The 24275-nt window shown below is 27.7% G+C and overlaps 1 protein-coding gene across 13 annotated transcripts in view; it reads right to left on the reverse strand.

Moving 5' to 3' along the window:
- Window positions 1-515: 515 nt before the first annotated feature.
- Window positions 516-24275, reverse strand: part of LOC147816766 (uncharacterized) — a 46150-nt gene continuing 22390 nt past the window's right edge. For 8 of the 13 annotated variants that reach the window (XM_087151007.1, XM_087150990.1, XM_087150987.1 and 5 more), the window contains 6 exons: window positions 21631-21686; window positions 15121-15233; window positions 11215-11344; window positions 8730-8788; window positions 6082-6176; window positions 2634-4959 (listed from right to left, as the gene is read on the reverse strand). In XM_087151007.1, coding sequence (XP_087007133.1) covers window positions 4923-4959; window positions 6082-6176; window positions 8730-8788; window positions 11215-11344; window positions 15121-15225 — 426 coding nt within the window. In that variant the 5' untranslated portion in view covers window positions 15226-15233; window positions 21631-21686 and the 3' untranslated portion in view covers window positions 2634-4922. Of the gene's footprint in view, window positions 684-2633; window positions 4960-6081; window positions 6177-8729; window positions 8789-11214; window positions 11345-15120; window positions 15234-21630; window positions 21687-24275 lie in introns of those variants that run through there. The other 5 variants (XM_087151012.1, XM_087151008.1, XM_087151023.1 and 2 more) reach the window with 4 other exon arrangements.

Below are 24275 nucleotides of genomic sequence, written 5' to 3' on the forward strand. Positions count from 1 at the left end.
AAATTAGTGCTTATAATAAATTAAATTTAGATATTAAAAGGATACCCCCAAAATATACTTCGACATCTGTTTTTTAGACAGTTAAAATATAAAGTGTTTTTCAGAAATCTTTATATTCAATCTACAAAATCATGAAATAAATGTTCATACATATAGAATTAAAATATAAACAACAGTTCCTCATTTATTATCACCAATCTATTGAACACTAATGTGCATATATATTATTTAAAAAAAATAATAAAATTTCTTTTTTGCCTTGACAACAAGTAACTGTTAACTCAAATACCAAGCAAGGGCACAGTCATAAGCACAAGAAACAAAAAATCTATAAAAAGGTATCTAATATTATTGAATAATAAAAAGGAATTGTTCTTTTTATACAAACAAGACATCAATCACTCCTTGTTTCTAGGATTTCACAAGGGTTCCGCCTCCTAGCTATTACTTGGAAAGAATGGCAACGTCGACAAGGGAATGGTAACTTTTAAAGAATATACAATGAAAACCAGAAATTCACAATAAACAAAATAAATATTTAATAGGAATCATCATCAAAGTAAAAGTGATAAATAAATATTTTAATTACAAATGTTGAAGCAAAACATTTTATTTCAAAATTCAAATCTCTTCTTATTTTTCGTTTTCTTAAGATTCATGGAAGATGAAGCTTGATTGCAAGCCTGAAATGAAAAAGAAACTGTATTTCACGATTTACATATAATAATAAAAATACACTTAGGTAAAGTTTTTGGTAGTTAAAAATCCTTTAAATAAAATTTTTCTGAAAAAAAATTGCAACATTTAGTGTAGGAGAGAAAACTATTACAACTTCCAAAGGCTATAGGTGACAAGAATGTTACCCAATAACTGCATAGAAATTTGATTTTAGATATTTTTTAGACCATTTACTTGTCTAATGTATCAAAACCATTGAGTAAATTTAGTTGAAGGCAAAGACTGAGTTATCCAAAGTTAATCTGACAATGATTGTTGACTTCAAAATAGACTTGAAAATTTAAATTAGTAGCCAGTGGCTGGTAGCAAGCCCGTAGCCAGAGGGGGACCGTCGGGACAAATCCCCCCCCCCCAAAATTCTGGGATTCAAACTTTTTAGTCCTTCTTTGAGCCTCTCAGTAAAAAGAAAAACAAAAACTGTCGAATCAAACCTTTTATTAACTAACTTTATTAAGCATATTTCGGGATATTCCGGTTTGTCCTAAAAAAGTAATCGAAAAATTTTCTTCAAATCTCCGTTGCATGTCTTTGTAAACTTTGTTTACAAATTGATTATAATTATTATGTAATATTAATTGAAAAATAATTATTATGTAATATTTTTTAATTACTAGTTTAACTTTTGCAAACAACAGAATAAACAATATTTGTTACAATGTTTTCCCCCTACTTTGTAGGTCTGAAACCGTCCTTGCTTCTTACCATGAAAAAAAATCCCGGCTACGGCCTTGGCTGGTAGACTAATAACTTAGCAGCCACTTTTTCCTCCAACCTAATGAGTCAATAATCAATACTGATAGGTCATTTTTATTTAATTAATGATCCCGATCATTAGGACACAGTTCCCAGTAGAGCACCGAAGTCAAGCATCACTGGCTGCGGTCAGTAAGCGGGTGGGTGACCACTTTGATCATCGGTCCTCGTTAAACTGTTCTAAAGTAATGTGCTCGACTTCGCGCACAGGTCGTCGGGCTACCAAAAAGGAAGAGCCATCCCCTCTGTAGAGGATCAAAATTGTGATGGCATGTCTTCGGATCATCCTCGGGGATGTTTCTCGGACCGTCGCCAATAGCCCATTGTGCAGCTCTAGTGCGACGTAAATAAAAGAAAGCTATGAATAAAAGTGTTGTAAAATGTTTTCGTTAAATGTTCACGGAATAAAAATTGTTTACTGCATTCATCTAAACTATCCTTTACTATATTTCGGGTAAACGTACGCAATGAGAATACCTCTGTGGCTGAGCATTAATAAGATCTACGGCCCCTGGCCAAATTATTACACGCACTATAAGTTTCTATGTAAAATCTTAATTATTAGGTGATACTATACAGCTTTATTGCTTTTACGCGGTTTGCACTTGTTTACGTTTAAATTAAACGATATATAATGTAAATTTGACGATAGATTATATAAATATTTATTATATCAGGTATTATATTAGTACATTATTATTAATTCGACCAAATCATTCGAGACACTGTAGTTTTTTAATAACTAGTGTTTTGCACGAGTGTATATGCGATACTTTTATATTTAAACATACATGTAATGAGTGCTATTCTAGAGATTTTTTATATACTTCCTATTTGTAATTATTTTTAAAGTATTGCATTACAATGTTAACCAATTAATACATGGACGTAAACAAGTGCAAACTGGTTTCAGTCGTTAAAGTAAGTTGATAATTTATATAGAATTTTTAGTGCATTAAATAATTTGGCCAGGAACTGATACTAGGCAAAATCGGTCGAATCGTTCCTCAGAAATCAAACCCCAAATATCTGACTTTCTTAGAATTCGATTTCACAGGAACTATAAAGTACGCTTTTGGATCTGATTTCATAAATTAAAATATCGTCTGCATTAATTAATTAGCCTATTTTCGGTCACCCCCTCAAATCATTAAGATTAAGTCCTAGAACGTGAAGATCCGATCATTAGATCAAAAGTCATTCGTCGTGGTTAGCTTTTTTGTTTTTCGTACTTTAACAGTGTTTTTTGTTTTTTTCCCCCAGCAAGTTTGCACTTTATTTCTTTGAAGATGTAAAAAAGCATTGATCACTTAAATCACAAATATTTGATTATTTCCTAAATCACTGACCAGAAAAGCATAGATTTTGAAAGTTAAAAGAACAAATTCATAAAAAGTGTTTTAAAATTAAAAAAACTATTTCATGTAAACATGAATTAAAACTTTTTAATATCTCCTTATATTTAACCTAGCCAATTTTTTATTCAACACTATTTCGACTATCGGTGAAAATTAAGTTCTCCAGTTAAGTTTGTCTTCTAAAAGTAGCAGAGTAGTGAACGCATTTCTAAAGTAGTTTGTAGTTGCTACATTTTTAAAAAAAAGTAGTTATCGTTAACAACAATTGTAATAAAGTAGAACTACAGAGTTAGCTACTGAAGTTAACTACAAAGAAAATGTAGTTTTACCGACCACCACCCCTGGGTGCTATCTATGGGGGCAATTTGATCTAGGAGAGCGATGAATGAATACCAATACTATTTGAATTATAAATCAAAACGATGAATAAATACCAATGCTATTTTTATTATAAATGAATACAATTACAAAGATTTTAAAAACCAAGCGATGATTTTAAATCACGTATTGGAGATATTTAAAATATGGATAAAGCAGGATGGATTATCAAGATGATTTAACTGAGTAAATTATAGATGATTATGCAAAAAATATCTTAAAACTTTAAAATGGCAAGATTTCCATTTGACATATTGATGATATAAAATTTCATTTGCAAAAAAAAAAAAATTATTCTGAGTCAACATGTTTTGAAGCTTCAAAATATGCGCCCATTCTCAAGACTCGCCAGATGTGAATGAGGCATGAATATATTCCTCACTCACGACATGGAGTCTTGAGAATGAGCACCTGTTTTTAAGCACTCAAAACACTTAGATTTTTATTACCATCAGCATAGTTTTTTTAAGCAAATGAAGTTTTATAAGATTTTTCTGTAATATTAAAATAAGCAAAAGACATAAATCCACTACAATATTAACCTAAGAGCCGAGATGGCTCAGGTGATGGAGCATTCGCAGTCTCATGAGCTGAACCAGGTTTGAATCCCAACTGGTCGATACGAATTCCGCATTCCCCTTGCACCGACCACAGTACTGACGTAAAATATCCTCAATGGTAGACGGATCAGAGGTTAGAGTCCTCTTGCCATCAGGCTAACCTTGGGAGATTTTGCTCGCCATGTAACCCAAATGTGGGTTAGTTCCATCAAAAATTGCTCCACAAAGGCAAATTTATCACACTATTTGATACAGGAGTTCCCTTGTCTTCCAGATTAGGTTCAAAATTATAAGGCTATGGCGTGGAACATTAGTAGTCGTAAACCAAAAAATCTGGTCGGCTGTTCAATGACAATTATTAAAAAAAAAAACTTAGCTAAAATCTTAATTGCCTAATTTCTATAAAATAATTCATCATAGCGTAGTCACCCTCATCATAATGTAGCGATTATTTTTATTCAAGATGCTTTTTCTAAGATATGGGGATAGATTTGTGCAATAACTTCAGCAGTAATAGTTAATTCGAAATTTTAAATGGTACAATACCATAAACAACAGTTTTTTTCTTCAAACAATAGAATACACTTCAATATACTTAACTGTAAGAAGATCAACCAAGCATAAAAAATTTAAAATAATGTTTTAAGTTTTATTACAAAACAAATAAAACAATTAATGAAGAAAATAATAAAAATATAAAACAGTTACTAAAAGCACATTTTAAAAACATGAAAATTTGGTGCTTTTTACAGTTCTTCTTTATATTGCATAATTTTGTAATTGAAACTAAAACCCATAGAAAATACACAGTATTTTGTATCTTATATAATATGTCTTTTGGTCATTCTGTAAAACATTTAAAAATACATCAAAAAATTTAAAATAACTGGATGTGTATAAAGGTACTTTGAAAGTACCTTTATACACATCCAGGGTGCATAACCAAGTTTTTCAACAAAAAATAAGCACTTTTTAAGCACTCAAAAATATTTTTAAGCGCTACACATTAACAAAGTGCAAAATAATTTTCAAAGATTTTACATGATCATGATAAAATAACCAGTTTCTGACAAAGAACTATTTTCTTGATTATATTAGCCATTATAAAACGATGAAGAGGTTTTTCCGTTTGATATCAGAGGGAGGAAAATGATGCCCGAAATTGAGAATATCTTGCAAAATGCAGCAGAGTTTCAGAGAAGAAAAAGCAAAATAAAAGAAAATTAATAAAAAAACAAACAAATGTAACACAAAAAATAATTAATTATTAATTTACAATAAGAACAATTATTATCTTCCAAAGCAAAGCAGATTATACAAATGAGACTTAGAATCTTGCTTTAAACAGAAAAAAATAATTTAATTATTCCTTTTTTTGTCAGATGTAAAAAATCTAAAATGTATTGAGATTTTTAATTTTTTTTTTGTAAATCAAAATGCAATATGTTTCAACACGTTTGTGCAAAATAACCTGTCTTGTTACAGTTTACTATAATAATTATTGATTGTATTTTCTGTTATTAGTGTGATTTTTTAAAAAAAAACTGCACTTGTGAGAGATTCATTAATAGAGGTTAAAAATTTTAAATGATATAGCCTTTCATTTAACAGCTTATAATTTATTGAAACTGATATATAAAAGTTAATAGTCATTACTTCCAAATCTTCAATTTTTTACTTTGAACATGATACCTTGTTTGTTTAAAATTATCAAGTTTAAAATTTTGGTTATCTGATAGACCTTACAGTGCAATTGCCGAACTAGAAATTTGTACGTGTACAATGCAGAACATAAAACTAAACTTTTTGCTTTCCTAATAAACTCATTCCTAATAAATTCCAGGTGGGTGACTACCCTTTTTGTATATAATGCAAGTATTGTGTATGATTGTGCAAATAAAATGTTCCAAATGGCAAAAAATAAATTTGTCCCAGACTTTTGTCATATTACAACAATTTTGGACTGTTTTTGACACTTTAAACAGGTTTTTGATGTGTCATATCAAAAACCAGTTATTGATGTCAAAAACCAAATTTTGTTCAAAAATGAAAAAGAGAGAGAGAGAGAGAGACTGATAGTCCAAATCTGTCTTCAAACGTCAAGATTAAAATTGGAAGAGAAGGTTACAAAATAAAAAAATTATAAAAGTCTGTTTGAATATGATCAAACACATTTTTTTTTAAACTTCCTCAATTCCTTTATATTTAAATGTTATAAACAGATATTATTTTTTTATTAGATTATTTATTATTTTAAATTACATTCAGCTAAAACAATAATAATAATAACTTACTCTGAAGTTCCATTAACGTTTTTTCTTTTGACGGAACAGTCTTGCATGTCTCTTTGAACATTCAAAAATGAATCAACAATATCAGCATCAGAAACCTGAAACAGATTAACTAAAAATTAGTTTATTTATTAAGTTTAAAAAGTAATAAAGGAGACACAATACATATACAGCTCAATAGATATATACTTGCAAGCAGTAACAATTTTGAAAGGTAAAATTAAAATGTTAATTTAGTTAATAGGTAATAAAAAAGTTGTTTCTTTTTTAAATGGTAGCTTTTACAGAGTTTTTAGTAGCTTGGAACTTTAAAAAAGTGACTTAGGAACCAAAAATATTTTTTCTTTGTATATATATATAACTGTCGGTGAACAGCGGACCCAAATTTTTCGGTTTACAACTACTAATGATTCACTCCGTAGCCTTGCAATTTCGGACCTGATCCTGAAGACAAGGAAACTCTGAATCAAGTATTGGGAGAAATTTTGCCTTTGTGAAGGACTTTTTTTATGGAACTAACTCGTATTTGCGTTATATGGAGTGGCAAACCGCAAAACCCTTTCACGGTTAGTCTGACGGCAAGGAAACTCTCACCCATGATCCATCTACCACTGAGGATATTTTACATCAGCACTGTGCAAGCCGGGTGCGGTATTTGTATTGACGAGCCATTGCTGGGATTTGAACCCGGTTCACTTCATTGGAAAGCGAAAGCTCTATCCTCTGAGCCATCACGGCTCAATTTATTTTTTTTTTAAATAAGAGGAACTTTTTTAGAAAAGAAATGACAAGTTTATTTAAAAGCTGCTTTTTTTATAAGAAAAGTATGTACATAGTCCCTGCCAACTTGAGGATGATTTTCTCCAGTTGTAGTAAAATAAAAATTTTATTAGTACTAAAAGCAGAAATATCTGTTTTATTTGGCTCAGAGTTCAAAAATAACCTTGCATTAATTTTCATCCACTTTTATAAATATTAATCCTTTAATATGTAGTGGTGGTCCAAATCATTTTAAATAAAATTTAAAAATCCAAGAAAGTAATAAAAAGCATAAACTTTCCTACAAATTTAAATGCATTTAAAATTTCATAGAAACTGCATAAAAATCGGCAGTTATGTATATAGTGACAGGGTGCGTAGCCAAATCTATCAGCAAAAAATAAGCACCTTTTAAGTACTTTCAAGCACTTAAAATATATTTTTAAGTACTATATACACTAACAAAATGCAAAATAATTTTCAAAGACTTTGCATGATCATGATAAAATAACTAGTTTCTGACAAAGAACTTATATTAGCCATTATAAAATGATCAAGAGATTTTTCGGACCGATATCAGAGGATGGAAAATGAAGCCTGGAATTGAGAATATCTTGCAAAATGCAGCTCAGTAGTATATGAGAGTGCAATCTCACCGAACCCAGTTCAGTAGACACACATGCAGACTCGCAAGTATTTCATCAAACATGTAAAATGATTGGCCCTTTCATAAGCTAGGGACCGACGGTGAGCCGAAATAGATTTGATTGAATGAATTGTGAAAACGTTGCATAGAACAATGTGAAAAGCACGCTTTTGCATAATTTGTGCTGAAAATCGACATGGTAAAGAAAAAAAATCTCATTTTCGAAAAGGGAAAATTAGGCACTTTTTAAAAACACCCAAAGAAAAAAGAACTCTCAAGAGGTATTAAAAAATGAAAATCGAAAATAAACACCTTTAAGCACTTTTTAAAAATGCTACACACCATCAGTGATATCAGATAATAAAAGTAATGAATGAACACAGACTTGCAACTAATTAAGATCTTCAAAAAATTGATAATTAAGGCTGAAAATCATGCTTTTGTATTAAAACGATTCAAATTTTTTGCAAAAATAAACATAAAAAGGCACATAAAAATTAAGTTATATTACTAATTAAAATTTAGTTTTATTACTATAAACTTTTTGTGAACTGTACAAACCAATGTCAATCAACAACATCTTTCATACAGCTAGAAGACTGGTCATCTTTATAAAACTATAATGAATTAACATTTGGGCCACCGCAACTCATTGTAAACATATTTTTATAGGGTGAGTTAGAATTTGATAATGCTACTATGATTTAATCATGCAAAATTTTACCACCAAAGAGAAAAAGTTAGAATGTATTTTTGTACAATTTTGTATTAGATTAATACCAAATTGCACTAGAAACTAGTTTAGCGAAAATTCCCTCAATCAACGCCAATGTCAATGGAAAAAAAGTTGAACAAATCCCTCATTCTATGTTTGACAAAAAAAAAAAGAAAGAAGAGAAACGAAATAGAAAATGAGCACCAGCATCAGCTAGTCATTTGATACAAATTTATTAAAAAAAAACAGGGTCTTCAGGGACCAAATGTTAAAAACAAAGGATAGAAAAGGAACCAAAATGAAAAAGGGTACTTTACAGGACCAATATCTAAACATACCGCTTTTATAAAACTTCATCAAAAATTAAAAGATGGAATACTCAAAATAAATGTGAAATTATTAAAAACAAAGTGAACTATATATAACTAGATAATTCTAAAAAGAGTAAAAACACTAAATGGAAAAATTTAAAAATATTTAAAAAAAATAGACAAGTACAGTTTGCAGGCATAAAATCATATACTTACTAACATTTGTATTATTCATTAGATTAAAGGCATTTAAGTTCATTTTATAATCCAGTAAAATATCTGGAAAATAAGGAAAATATGTTACATCTATGAATGAATTTATTTGTGTTCTTTTAAATACATGCTTTCAAGATATAAATTTTAAAATAAATAGAAAAATAATAAGTTAGATAATAGAAAAAAAAAAACACTTTTTTTAAAATCTTTGTAAAAATAATTAATCATTTATTATTGTGAGATAAGAAAACAAATAACTACATGATTTGGTATTTTGGAGTAATTTGTAACAGCTAATTTTAATTGAATTTGGATTTACTTGAAACAGCAATTTTAGTTTTGAAATAGTTGGTACAATTATAATTTTGTAGTAATTTGGAGAAATAATCCATTATTATCCACTAAAAATTATTGTAAGAATAATTTTTGTATAAATAATTTCATTTTATTTTTATGTTTTATTTATTTAATACTAGCCGAATGTTTGTCTTTCATATGTGGTGAAAAAAAGAATAATAACCAATAAATTAGTACTGAACAACACTACAAAATCATGCACAAAACTAAAATATATATACCAACACAATTAATGTACCTAAATTAATTCCAATATTTTTGATTAATTATTATATTTTGCCATTTCAGGTGGCTTTATGTTATTAGATTAAGCAAAACTAATTCCTAATAGTTCATCCCATCAAATTAAAGATTAACTCTATTCATCACTTGGCATGATGCTGTTGCTTGAAGTCAACTCATGAAAGTTAAAATTTACCACAATAAACCAATATTCTATGGAACTTATTTATTTTGCGGGACCGTAAAAAACTTTCCACGCTACCTAGATTTAACCCACCCTGAATTGATGCAGTTTTAATAGGCACCAAAAGCACTAATATAATACAGGGTGGTTAAAATTAAACACACAGTACTCAGAGGCTCATAGCTCCGGTTCTACTGACCGGATCCTAATGAAATTTAAAATATATGTTATGTAGCACTCGAGGTTTTTGCAATAAAAAAAAGTTGAAATTTTTGCTGAAAATTTTGTCGAACTTTGAAACTTTTGTCGGAAATGTAAACTTTTTTTTATTGCAAAAACCTCGAGCGCATGTTCTACATAACGTATATTTTAAATTTCATTTGGATCTGTCCAGTAGAACCGGAGCTATGAGCCTCTGAGTACTGTGCGTTTAATTTTAACCACCCTGTACATTGTATCTATATTAGTATCTTTGGTACCTATTCAAACTACGCCAATGAATACAACAGGAGTGGTACCTATTACAAAAATTAATTAAGCAACATTAGCCTCAATATGTTTCTCCTTAACAAATTAGTACCATTTTTCATTAATTTTGGTTTATAGAGTACTCAGTTTATTTTTTAAAAATTTTAATTAGTAAGTATTACCAAAATTAAGTGACCATTATTGGAAGCAAAAATTATAAGGCAATTTTTTACTTTCCTTCTAAATGAATTAGTACCAATAATCCATTAATTTTGCTTTTTTAGTAAATATATTAATTCCTTTATCTGTACTTTTTGGTTAGCTGGGTGCAAGTAAATTCAACTTTTTTTTACTTTCTCTTATAATTTTAATTCATTTTTGTGAACACTCATTTTGTTGTGTTTAAATGTAATAAAAAAACAGTAAAAAAAGAAAATCCAAATAGATGCTATTTAAAAATAATTACACAAATAAGAATTGAGTAATTATTTATATTGAGTTTGAATGATTGTGAAATACTGAGTCACTGCCTTAAACATAATGGTTAGAATCAGTGTCTTTGGAAGAAAAAGAAAAAAAGACTTGGGATTTTTTTTTTCTTCGTAAAACCTGTATGCTTTATATAGAAACAAAATCCAAATAGATATTATTTAAAAATAATTATACAAATAAGAATTGTGTGATTATTTATATTGATTTTGAATGATTATGATCATTGTTGTGCATGGTCAATAAAATATTTGTCAACAAATGTATGTTTTAGCATAAAATAACAATTTAGCTCAGTCTACTGACAAATATTTGGATCTCTTGTTTATACTATACAAAATCTAATTTATATTTATATAAGTTTAGGCTTGAAATCTTTTTCATTGTAGAGAATGATCAGAAACAAACTGATCAAAGAATTTTTGAGTGCCACAATTTTGTTAACGTAAAAATTATGCCAATAGTCCTAACCGATCTGCCATAAAACACTCAAATATTTAACTGGTCATTTGAGTTAATTGAGTGGAGAAACACTGTTCTATAAAACAACAGGAGAAATGTCCATTTCAGGTTTATTTTCAAAATGACAAAAATATTTTGAAAGATAGGTTTTCAACGTATGTACGCATTTAAAATTTTCTATAAAGAAAGTTTTTTATGGCAAATAGTTTCTGAAAGAAAAACAAAAACATATAATAATTTTTAAAAAAATTGTAATGAATAATAGAAGTTCTAAAAACAAAAGAATAAAAAAATAGCAGCAACTAACCTTTAGATTTAGATACTGATTCAAGTTTCTGTTTGCTTTCCCATTGGCTGAGTCTTTTCTTTAAAGCAATGTTTTCCTGATAAGTTAACAAAGCATGACAAAGAGTAGGCACTAGAATGTGCGTTCTTAGCTACAAATTTTTTTTTTTCCGTTTTAATCATCAAATATATGTATATTTTTACAATATATTTACATATAAATATTGAATTCATAAGGAAGTAATAATAATGAAAGAAACAAAAATTTTTGATAATATTTATCATTCTTCCATACTTCTTTACAGTTCTAAACTTATAAATTACAAAAATACATTAATATGTACTGGTTAAAGCGAATTGCATAGAAATATTTACGGTTGCACGATTTAAATCACCAACATCATTAATGGTATAATATAACAACACAATGCTTTTAAAATTTACTGCTTTTGTTTGTTTATCAATGTTTATTAAATAAATATATATAAATAAATAACTGTCATGCAAAAAAAAATATGCATAATATATCATCAATCGCTAAAAAACTAAATTATTTATTTCTTTTCTCAATAAATAAAAATCATTAATATAAATTAATCATCTTTTTATTCCACAACCTTGCAGAATCAATACAATTTTAAAAACACTTGCTAAACACGTTGACATAGAATTCAAAACCATTACATGGTTGCTGAAATGTTTTGTCTTATTATTCCCACTTTCTTTTCTGATAACATACTTGAATGTGTAAGGCTAAGAAATGAGCCTTGTCAATAATTTAAAACAATTAATAACCAATGCATGAATTCTTTATCATTTCTTGGTGAAAATTCTCATACCTACTTGCATTCATACCTGCCAACATTGGAGAAATAAAATAACGGAGATTTTACTAGCAACATTTTTTAGCCTACGAGTGAAGTTTTGATACATCATACATAATCATGTAAGTTAAAAAGAGAAATTCAAAATTAGAAATAATATAAGCACCTAAATTTGGCGAAGTAAAAAATATGTATATAAATCTTAATCTAAAGAAGACTTTTTTGAAACCATTATTTATAATTAAACTATCAACACTCAACGTACTGCATTACTGGCAATAGCACCATCTGTTAAAGTATCTGTTAAGGAATAAGAGTATTTTTGCCATCATCCGATATTTTATTGCCAATTGTTTTTTTTAAATTTCTTCAACAAATACGGAGAAATTTGAAAATATATGGTCATAAAATACAAGAATTTGAGAATATATAGTCGTAAAATTCAGGAGACTTGGCAGGTATGCATTTTGGATCTTTCAATGGTCAGAGATGTCCTGTGGAGCTTAGCCCTTACAGCCACACACTCAGAACCATTTCTAAAATTTATTATTTAACTTAAAATATTACATAGATAAAATATTCTTTAATTTGGCAATTTGAGCTTTACATTAACATTTTATGAAACATTAATTTTTTATTCTGATTAATATCCTACACTTGCAATAATATTCTATTTTCAACATATTTCATTGATAATTGTAATTAGAAGCATCATTCACTTATAAAATCCTGAATTATGAAGACTAAGTATCATTACTTTTAATTTTGTTTCATTTTAAAATCAACAAAATCTACTTCAATTGCAACAACCAATAACACTTAATTTCTATCATAATAATATTTTTAAACTGCAATATATATTTATAAATATTACTGAATAATTCAATATAATTTTTATACATAAAAGACGTTAGTGTTCCAGTATAATCATGGGAACCACTCTAAAGAAATTTCAAGACTAAACTTATTTTTTTGACCAATTAACACAATCTAGCGTTGTTTACCAGAATTTTCATGAATTCATAGCTCACTGACTCCAAAATGCATCTTTCCATAATAATGGCACAAACATTAAATCAATAATTTGATTTTTTTTTTTAACATTTTGTTAATTTATTTTTTCACAGTAAACAAGATAAAAATAATTTCAAAACAGCGTATGATAGCATTAATAGAGAACTGCTTATCGACGCTCTGAGACAGTTTAACATTCCTGAAAAACTTATGAAACTAATATCCCTTACATTAAATGACACCAAATTGAGAGTCAAAATACAGGAAAACTTATCTGAACCTGTTGAAATAAAAAATGGCATAAGACAGGGCAACGCATTAGCATGCCTTCTTTTCAATCTTGCTCCTGAGAAAGTAGTAAGAGATTCAGGAATTAACACTAGAGGAACTACTTTCTCAAAATCTGTTCAAATTATGGCCCATGCTGATGATATTGATATCATAGCAAGAACCCCTAAAGACCTAAAGCAGGCATTCCTGGACCTTGAAAGAGAGGCCAAAAAAATGCACCTCTCAATTAATCAGAGTAAGACAAAGTATATGCAATGTATCAACTATACCGATACCTCCCAGGGTGGCCACTCAAATCAGATTTCAAATTTCCCTGATTTTTCCAGATAAAAATCTTAAAATTTCCAGGTTTTAGTTTCTTTATTCTTATAAATTGTAGGATGTGGGTACAAGAAAAGTGTCTATATTATAAAATATTTTATTCAAAATGTTATTTTTTTAACATATCTTGAAAAAAATAATTTATTTTGATAATTTGGAAAGATTTTTTATTCATTTTTTAATGTTTTGGTACAAATTTTGAATCAAAAATCATATATTGACCAACAAAAGAGTAAAATTAAATATTAGTATGTAGTTAGTTCTTAAAAAAAAAACCTTTTTTTAAAATTAAAATATGTTATAAAAGGTTAAAATGAAATAGAAAAAATTAGCATTAATGCAACAATTTGTCAATAAACATTGCTGTTAGAGATTGTAAAAAAAAATGTGTGATTGGTTGGTTTACTGAGAAAAAATAATTCACAGATTTCTTTTAATGGGAATATAAAAGCTTTCAGAAAAAGAGCGCAATATAAAATCTATTATTAGTATTAAATTATAACCAACCAATTTTCGGAGAATTTTATAAAGTTAAAAATACAAAAACATTTTGTCAAAATGGAAAAAAATTACCATGAAAGCATTGGAACAAACTTAAGCCATAAATGGATTCAGCCCAAGGACAGAATTTAAAAACAGAAGTTAATATCCTAATCCCTTCTTCCACCTCCACCACATTTTTCCTAAATTGCACAGTCCATAGCGGTCAAAGGTTTTCACATTCGTTTAGCAACTGTGGGAGAATTTTATGCGGCATTCTAGTTTAACAGAGCTGTAATGGAGCAAATGTTGATGCAAGCAAAGTATTGCTAAGTTGATGATATTTTCACTGTTTGGAGATACATTTCAGTCTAAAAAAAGTGGGTATAATGGATGAAATAATTTAAATTAAGAAAATTAGTAAATAATTTAAATTAGTGAAATTAAAAAAAATTCCAGCCTTTCTTTAAAATTCCCTGATTTTTCCAAGTTTTTATCCAAATTTCCCTGATTTTTCCAGTATAAAAAAATTCCCTGATAATTCCAGGTGGGTGGCCACCCTGTTTTTCACATCATTATTTCATTAGATCCACATAACGGACAACTGGGGGAGCAAATGTAAGTTGTTGATGGAACCTCCCTCCGCATAAGTTTTCTGAAGAAAAGCAGTGCTTAAGTGAAAAATGCACATAATATACTAATAAGCAAGATTAGGATGTTGAAGATACAAGCAGTGGGTGGGTGGGTTATTCATGCTTTAAGCCATTTTTTAGATTTTTTTCCACTTTATAATAATTGTAAATAATATTACTTTTATTTTGTAGTAAGTTTTTTCTTTGTGATTAGTGTAAATATTGCATTAAATCTTGTTATTATTTTAAATATTCTCCAATAACAAATTTCGATGTTGAACAGAGGCATTCTTTCAATTTTAAGAACTATTGAATTTCAACTTGTGGTGTATAAATAAAAACATGGTTAAAAATATAATTCATTACCATCTTTACCGGAAAACAATCCCATGTATCTGCAGGCTGTTCAACTAAAAGTGTGCCCATATCAACAGCTAACAATGACCAGAAGATCTTCGCGTGTTTAACCATGCAAAAGCCTGTAAAATTTATTTAACATTTATTTTCTTTTGCTGATGCAAGCAATTTTAACAGCTATCCTAATCATACCTAATGAATATTTCTACCATCAAAAATTATACTGAAAAAAGTTTTTTCACTAAATAACAAGATCAATCTAAAAATTTTGTGAACGACATTTATGAATATTTCAAAAGTAACAGGAGTAAAAAATACAGTTCTATGCATACACATTGAGATGGTTGATAGAAAGGAGAGTAAGAAGAAGTTTTGTTCGAGCAGAGAAACATATCTACTACTCTAAGTGAATGTCTAAGAAATGCATTACATGTAGACCTAGAATCCATATTCAATTCGTTTAACCTTTAAACATTTCAGAGAAGGAAAGGAAACCATACTGATGACAACTCATATTAGGGGAGACCATAAAGAGATGGGATGATTCCAGGTATGTGACATATGCTGTTGATCACTTATAAACATTGAAAGATTCTAGAATTAAGTAACAATAAGGGACAGAGCTAGTAGATCAATCGCAGAGGTTTCAGCAAATGAATAATACTTTCTCATTTTATCCCGCACTTGTTGAAGACAAATAACATTTAACATAGAAAAGGCCTTTGAGGACTCCCTGCAGACAAGTTACATCGTCTTTTGATTTCATGTAAAAAAGGTTTTTGAGTACTCATTTAAGGACAGTAACATCAATTCATTGCAAAAAGAGCCTTCACCGTCTCAGTTTGTGCAAAGAGTTTTGCGACAAACTGATTTTGTCTTCAGCGTTATCAAAAATGTTTTAATTTACCCTTCCATTCACGAAACTTTTTAAATGCACTTTTTATTAATTTTATGTGCATTCATTGAGTCAACTTACTTAAAATTGGATCCCTAACATTGCATCAATAATTAAACTGATTCAAATTCTTATCAGAAACATTAAAGCAAAGCAAGTTCAAGCTTTTTATAAGGTTCTATAAGCGAAGTGCATTATAAATTTATTATAATATATCAATTAAATTTATATTAAAGCATTATAAATAAATAAAGTTAATCAAATATAAAACTGTTATACATTGCACAATTTAATTTTGAAACGTTACATTAATTTCCGAAAGTTGAATTTAATTTTTTGGCAGTCAATCATTAACTGCTCACCAAATTAAATTGTGAAGAAAAAAGTATGGCATGTTTTGGTTTCAGATAGTGAAAATACTGGATTATAATCATTCTGCATTTCTTTTTCTGAATCTTTAAAGTGTTTTTGATTATATTATAAAATTTTAAGAGAAAAAATATCAACCTGTTATTGAAACAAATACTATTTATTGTGCATCTTGTCAACTTCTTGATTGATAAAAAAATTAAACGAAATAGAAACATTTTATACCACAAGAAGTCTGCAAATATGGAGAAAAGAATTTCTAAACAAAAAAATTTTCTGAAAATTCTGAAATTTTCGGAAAAAAAATTTCTGAAAATTCTGCAACAGGCCAATAAGATTTTCCAGCAAACATTCAATTTGTTTCATTTTTAACTGTAAACAACTTTTATTGACTCTATACTATTTGCACAATTTCTCACCTTGCTTCTATTAACAATTTTCAAAGTGCACTGAATTTGGTACAGGGTAAGATAAAATTTAAAGCAAGCACTTTTTAGCAATTTAGAAGCTGTTTTAGTACAAATAGTTTCAAAAACATTCACACATTTTCTTTTCAAATCTGATAGAAGACAGTTTAAACTAACTTAAGAGAGAGTAAGTCAGGAAACATTTTCCATAATATTGAGAAAAAACATCTTCTAAGATGCCAAATAAAAAAACCGGAAGTTTCATATTTTCTACAAAATCTAAAACTTTCTTGAAAAAGAAAAAAAAGAAAAGAAAATCTAATGTAGACAAACCTGTAAAATTATTATTATTCATATTCCTCTTTGAAGAATTAAGATTTGTAGAAGAAGAGAAAAACTTTAAAAATGAATTATAACCATAAATGTAACCAGAGAAATATTAAAACCAGTTTAAAAAAACATTAATTTTTTAAAACGAGATATTTGTAATAAAAGATTACAAAAGAAAAAAAAACATCACAAAAAACAATTCTTCAAAATGTAGCAAACAGTAAAACTATCAAAACAGTAAAACTTTATATACTATATATTTAAACAAGAAAATAATATTTATAAAGGTTTATACTTTATATTTAGAAATACTAAAAGCTATTCCAAATGTACTTTTAAGTTCATAAGAAAAAATCAGTATTGCACATATCTATTTCAGAAACTTGCTGAAGACTTTTTTAAAACTTTTTTGAAAAAAAAAATGTGACAGATATTAAAATTTAAGTAAACAAATCATGGTCAAATAACTGTCACCACTTTAAGAACACCAAATTGTTTGATTGAATTGTTTATGAATTTGTTTTAATTTTTTTCCAAATTTCATGGATATTACACTACATTACATTACACTACATTAAGCTTATACAATAAAAATATTTTAATATATGTCTTTATACAGATGCTAAAATGTTTCTAATGATGTAAAAAAAGTGCGGAGTAAAGCAGTGTGAGTGGAGAGAAATGCATTACATAATTCAAGAACGGTTCCCAACTTTTGCTGAAGTCTTATTAAAACATTCTTTTAAAAATTAAGAAAAAATTTGAATGGAAATTTTTCTCTACTGAAAACAGCTAAATTCAGTAATTTCTAATGACAATAAGAGAACACTTGTAAAAGTGGTATAAAATTTTAAAATAGAAAATTTTAATATTTGTTTTGTTAAGAACTATAGTACCATTAAAATTAACCAACATAAAATTTATACAAAAAATGTTATGTTACTTGTTTCAGAGCAAAAAATGACAAAAATTTAAAATTTCGAATAAAAAATTTCTGCAATTAATACACTTAAAAGAATGAAAAAAAAAACATGCACTCCTCAAATCAATTAAAAATATCAATATATTTTTAGAATAAATAATAAATACAATAAATTAAAAATCATAACATTAAATACAATAAATTAAAAAGTATAATATTAAATACAATAAATTAAAAATTATAACAAATATGATCAATTAAAAATTATAATAAATTACAGGCTTAATGATTTTTTTCTATAGAAAAAATAGTCAAATAGTAGTAGTCTTTAATTAGTCAAATATCTTCGATTCTGTTTGACCTTTTACCATCTTTGTAGAAATTTCCTGATCCCAAAGCTCACAGAACTTCTGGTCCTCATCATAAAAAAAAAACACAACAAAGTGTCGTTTGAGGTCATTGTTATTATTGAATTTTTCAAAATAAATGATATTCTGATGATATAAGGTGATTTAATATTAATATCATTTATCATATCTAGATCAAAATTTTTTAAAAATTGAGTAATAAAAATTACTTTAAATCACATAAAATTCTGATAAAATTACCATTCTGTGTAGTAATGACATTTCTAGTTAAAAAAAAAAGAAGTTTTGCTGATAAGGACCTGAAGTTATATGAGCTCTGGACCATGAAAATATTAAATATAACAAGATGGTGAAAATCAAAAAGTATGAAAGATTTTATTCTAATTTTACTTTTTATATAGAAAGAGTTTATTTAACTCTAAAACACCGAAATTATTTTCCAGCCAACACAATAGTAAAATAGTAGTTTTAAGGGGTTCCAAGAATTTTCACTGAGTCTTTTTTTTTTTCTACATGTGGGCCACTAGAATCCAAGTATTATAAAAAGAAGTTGGGCCATAATTTAAAAACTTTATATGTTTTAAAATGTGCTTCATATAAGAAAATGATAAAAACTAGCTTCAAATCAATAGAAGGTCTATTAAAAAGCTTATATAATTTTTTTAAACTCTAAAATAATTTTAATATATTAAGTATAGTCTTTACTTAACTTAATATTAAAAATTATAACTTAAGTTTAAATTAGTTTATGAGATGAGAAACTACAAAAATAATAGAATCTTCTAACAAAAAGTTATAACCACAAAATTTAAGAACAATTTTTTAAAACTGTAACAATTTATTTAACAAATTTTATTTTAATATTTCAATAAAATCCAGGCAATATGAAAAAAGTTTGTCAGAAGTTTAGGATTTTTCACGTTTCAGGGTGGCAACTCAGGTATTCCAGCAAATCTTAACATTTCCAGATCAGCGTGTGTGTGTGTATGTTTCCTCCCCTCAGAAAGTGTAGGTTGGTACAAGAAAAGTGTCAATATTATGAAGCATTTTATTTAAAATATTATTTTTTTAATCTACCATCTTGAATAGAGGTGGAGAAAATAATATGTTTAGCTTGTAGAATACATTGCTTTCAATGAATAAAAAATGTTTTAAAGCATTATATAGTTTTTGCACAATTTTTAGCATTTTATTTAAAATATTATTTTTTTTAATCTACCATCTTGAATAGAGGTGAAGAAAATAATATGTTTAGCTTGTAGAATACATTGCTTTCAATGAATAAAAAATGTTTTAAAGCATTATATAGTTTTTGCACAAGTGTACCAAATAGCAAATACAAAGTGACCCAAAAAACTCTTGAATAAGAACTGTTTTTCACTAAGCAAAAGAAAATAATTCCAAGTGATTATGCATCAATAAATTTTTATATTTATTTACATTACAATATAAGGCTGTTTAATACTGTATTTTATCCAAACAGTGCCCTTTATAAAATTCATTGATATAATTTTCTTTAAATTAATATCCAAGGTAAAATGTTTAAATAATATAGTTTGTTTTGAATTAGCACTATTATTTTAAGGTATTCGCAAATGCAAAATTGTCAAATTTCTCAGCAAAAAACTAGACAATTTTTTTTAAGCTTTATTATTATTTTTTCTTTACTTGAAATTAGAATATTTAAAGTATTCCAATCTAACTACATGGTTTCTTAGTTTTGATTACTTAATTCTTTTTTGTTTTTACAACTGGGCAATTCCATGGTGTCCGGAGTTAAAAATAAACATAAATTTCTTAGGAAAATTATGTTATAAAACATGAGTTAAGTCTGTAATCATCAAATTTTTAAATCAAATATTTAGTACATCATATCCTATCAAAAAACAATTTGTTATTTTAAAAACTGAGTATAATAAGTTCAAATTAAATTAATTAAATTGTTGGTGTCAGATGTAAATCACACGAAAGCAAAAAATGATTACTCATTTACAAATTATCTTAACTCTGTGAATTTGTTTGTAATTTAGATGTAAACTTGAATGAATTTTGAAGCTGACATTTGAATAAAAAATTCTATGCAGTTCTTATTTTGTGAAATATGATACATAACTTTTTTTTCTATGTCAGTGTCATGCAAATTTTTAGTTGGATATAAATTAAAGTTAATGACAACCATTATAATGACTAAAATAATTTTAATCTTAATACTATAAACATTATGTTTCAGTTAAATAGTATCAATTCAATAGTTTCAATTAAAAATAATCTTCTATCACCTGCTGGAATGGATGGATCAATGTGTTTTATAAAATTTTCCATTTTGTAAAAGTTAGTTGAAAAATCACTCATTTTAACACTGCAACATATGTTAACAACAATGTAAATAGAACTCATATTTGAGCAATATTTACTTAAATTTAATAATTTTAAAAAATCCAGGAATAAAAAATAACTGTCCCTAAATTATTTCTTTATAAAAAATAAAAAAAATATGGGAAAACTTGCCAAAAAGTTTCATTATTTTTATGTAGACTAATAATAATTTAAAAAAAAACTGCTTAGATCCATAATCTCCAATGAGGTCACGGGTTTCTCCATTCATTTAGCAACCATGGGAGAGTTTCATATGGTATTCTAGTTTAGCAGTGTAATAATGGAGAAAATTTTAATGCAAGCAAAAGCATTCCTAAACTAAACTAAACTCAGTGGCGCGACAGCCCATAGAGGGCCAAGGCCTACTGTGCCCATCTCAGTTTTCCTGACCTTGGGCTCTGGGGTGCAGGAGCAGATGTTCCAGTTAGGTGGTCAGCCGAACGCGGAACCCCCAGTGTTTAGTTCCCAAGCATGCTTGGTACTCATTTATCGACCCACTGAAGGGATGAAAGGCTGAGTCAACCTTGCCCGGCCCGAGGATCGAACCAGGGACCTGTGGCACGACAGCGCGAAGCGCTACCGCTCAGCCACCGGGCGTAAAAGCATTCCTAAGATGATGATATTTCAACTCCTTTGCAATAAATTTCCGTCTAAATAAAGTGGACATAGAGAATGGTAAAATAATTTAAATTTAAAAAAAATTCAAGCTATTCTTTAAAATTTCCCTGATTTTTCTAGATTTTTATCCTAATTTTCCTGACTTTTTCAGGTTTTTTCCCGTATAAAAAAATTCCCTGATAAATCCAGGTTTTCCGGGTGGGTGGCCACCCTGGAAACAAATGTGTTACTTGCCTCTTCTTTCCTTCCTTTAAGTGAAGTTTCTTTCATTGCTTTTACTCTTCTTATACCTTAAAGTAAAAAATTAATTTGACAAAACATATTCATTTTATTATAAATTATACATTATAAATTGATTTGATTAAAATAAATTCGTTTTTCATGAAAAAAAAAATTAAAAATAAAACCACCGAACTTTTAAATGGAGAATTAGATCCTAGGTTCTCAAAATTTATATGACTAGATTCTACCAGATTAACAACACATTTCTACTAGATTAACAGCATGTGATTCATATTTCTCCAAAAAAAGCATTTTTTTTTAGTTCAACAAGTTCAGAATAGAATTCATTATCAATTTATTTTGTCACTACTGAAAAAGATAATCAAATCTACAAAGTGTGTGTGGCCCTTAATGTTTTACTATAAAAAATTATTAGGTATAATCGAAGCTAGTACACAAAAGAAATGCCAAGTCAAATATTAGGACAAACTCACCATCATTGAAAACCTTTTAGAAAAAATGGCAAAACAAGTGTACTGTTAACACAGTAAGACACATATTATATGCACTATGTGTATTTGACTGATGGTATTCAAAAAAAGTTTTAAAGTTAAAAAACTTATGAGAAGAAAAAGTTTAATATTAATCAAACAATTATGGTTCTTTTAAAGATTTAAAATTTTTAAACTCGGCATTTTCAAGCATTTGACATTGGCTCTCCATAGCACCATCTGTTGAAAAAAATTTGAAATTAAAACTTAATGTTAATCATTGTGAGAATGGTTAACCTACTTCAGGACATGCTCTGCATATACCACTAGAGATATTTTATTTTATATTTTGTATACTAGAAAAAGTATTACACCTGATTCCAATTGAAATGTAGTTAAATCTAATTGCCATTTTCAGGATCTAATTTTATGCCATTGTCATAAAATTTGTAGTGCTTTTATACAAGTATAGCTTTATGCTTATTCAAGAATTGCTCTTTGTGATTATTCTGTAATAATGTTTAAGCGTAAAATCGCATTTCAACAATAATTTATACAGATAAATGTTGTTAAAAATGCTAAAGAAATTAGCATCTTCTAATGTAATCAGTTTTTTTTTTGTTCTTTGTTTTGTTTACAAGTGATTCTATACAGTAACACTTTACAAAAGCAAGATTTTATCAAACATCTATGAGATTTATCTGGAAAAAAAGGAAATTAATAAGTTGGGAACCACTGAAACTGGTTTCTAGCATTCTAGGACACAATCTTAATGGTTCGAGGAAGTGACATCAAATATGCTAACTAATTAGTACAGACCATATCTTAAGTTATGAAATCAGACACAGAAATGTACTTTCTCTAAATAAACATATCTTTTTGATTTCTGATCCTTAAAATACAGGGAATAGCTGCAATCTAGAAAACACGATCCCCATAGTTTGGTGAAGAGAGTGGTCCAAAATTTGGACCCCTAAATTTGAATTTTACTTTTTGTTTATTTCACCTATCTTGAGAAATTCCAAAGCAAATTGAAAAAAACTTTGCACACAATTATAGTGTTTATCCAAAGATAATTCCATGCAGAAAATAACTTTTAATCAATATTTCAAAAAAAATTCTTATTTTATTTAATATTAGTTGAAAAAATTTTGAATTGTAAGATATGCATAAGATATTGTAAGATATTATTTACATCAACTTATAGAATGTAATTTTACATTACAAAATTTCAGCAAAATTGGTAGAATAGTTCACGAAAACAGAATTTTAAACATCTGGCTTTTTTTTAATTCACTTTCTCATGAGCTATTAAATCAATTTTGATCAAATTTTGTAATCTACCATATAAATGTACAGTCTTTAAAATGATTCAAAAAATTGTAAATCTTACAATTCAAGATTTTTTCGACCATTATTAAATGAATTAATAAATCTTTATTAAAAGTTATCTTTTGCATGGAATTATCTTTGGATAAATGAATTTTATAATTGTATGCAAAAAATTTTCAATTAGCTTAAAAAGTTCAATATATAGCAAAATACGTAGAAAGTAAAATTAACACAGGGTTCAAACTTTACCACTTTTTTGATATAACTATTGGGACCATATTTCCCAGATTGTGGCTACCCCCTATATTTAGGGGAGCCAGAAATCCGAATCAGTTAAACAAAATAATATATTTTTTATTTAGAGAAAGTACTTTTTCGCATATGATTTCGTAACTTAATATATCGTTTGCACTTATGAATTCACCTCCTCGAACGATTAAGAATGAGTCCCACAACATGAAAATCTGGTCATTAGATAAAAATTATTCAGGGTGGTCCGTTTTTTATTTCGCGCACTGTACATTTACTAGGATACTGTGCATGCCTACTAACACGTAAGATAGTCCTTAATTAATATTAAAAGTACAATACAACACAAAATGTTGTATCTCATACTACCAACAATTCAATTCCAAGACTACGAATGAATTTGTATGAGCCATATTTCTCCCACTATAAAGGGAATAAAAGGTAAAACTGTTTTACTGTGTTATTAAAGACTGTTTTATTAAAAAAAAAATTATAACTTTCATATTTAAATGAGACCATAAATAATTCCCAAAATAAAGAATAACTGAAATAAATACACAATCGAAATAAAATAAAAAAACCATC

Source organism: Parasteatoda tepidariorum, chromosome 1 (assembly GCF_982258835.1).
Source record: "Parasteatoda tepidariorum strain Cologne lab strain chromosome 1, Ptep-v5.0, whole genome shotgun sequence".
NCBI classification, from domain to species: Eukaryota; Metazoa; Arthropoda; class Arachnida; order Araneae; family Theridiidae; genus Parasteatoda; species Parasteatoda tepidariorum.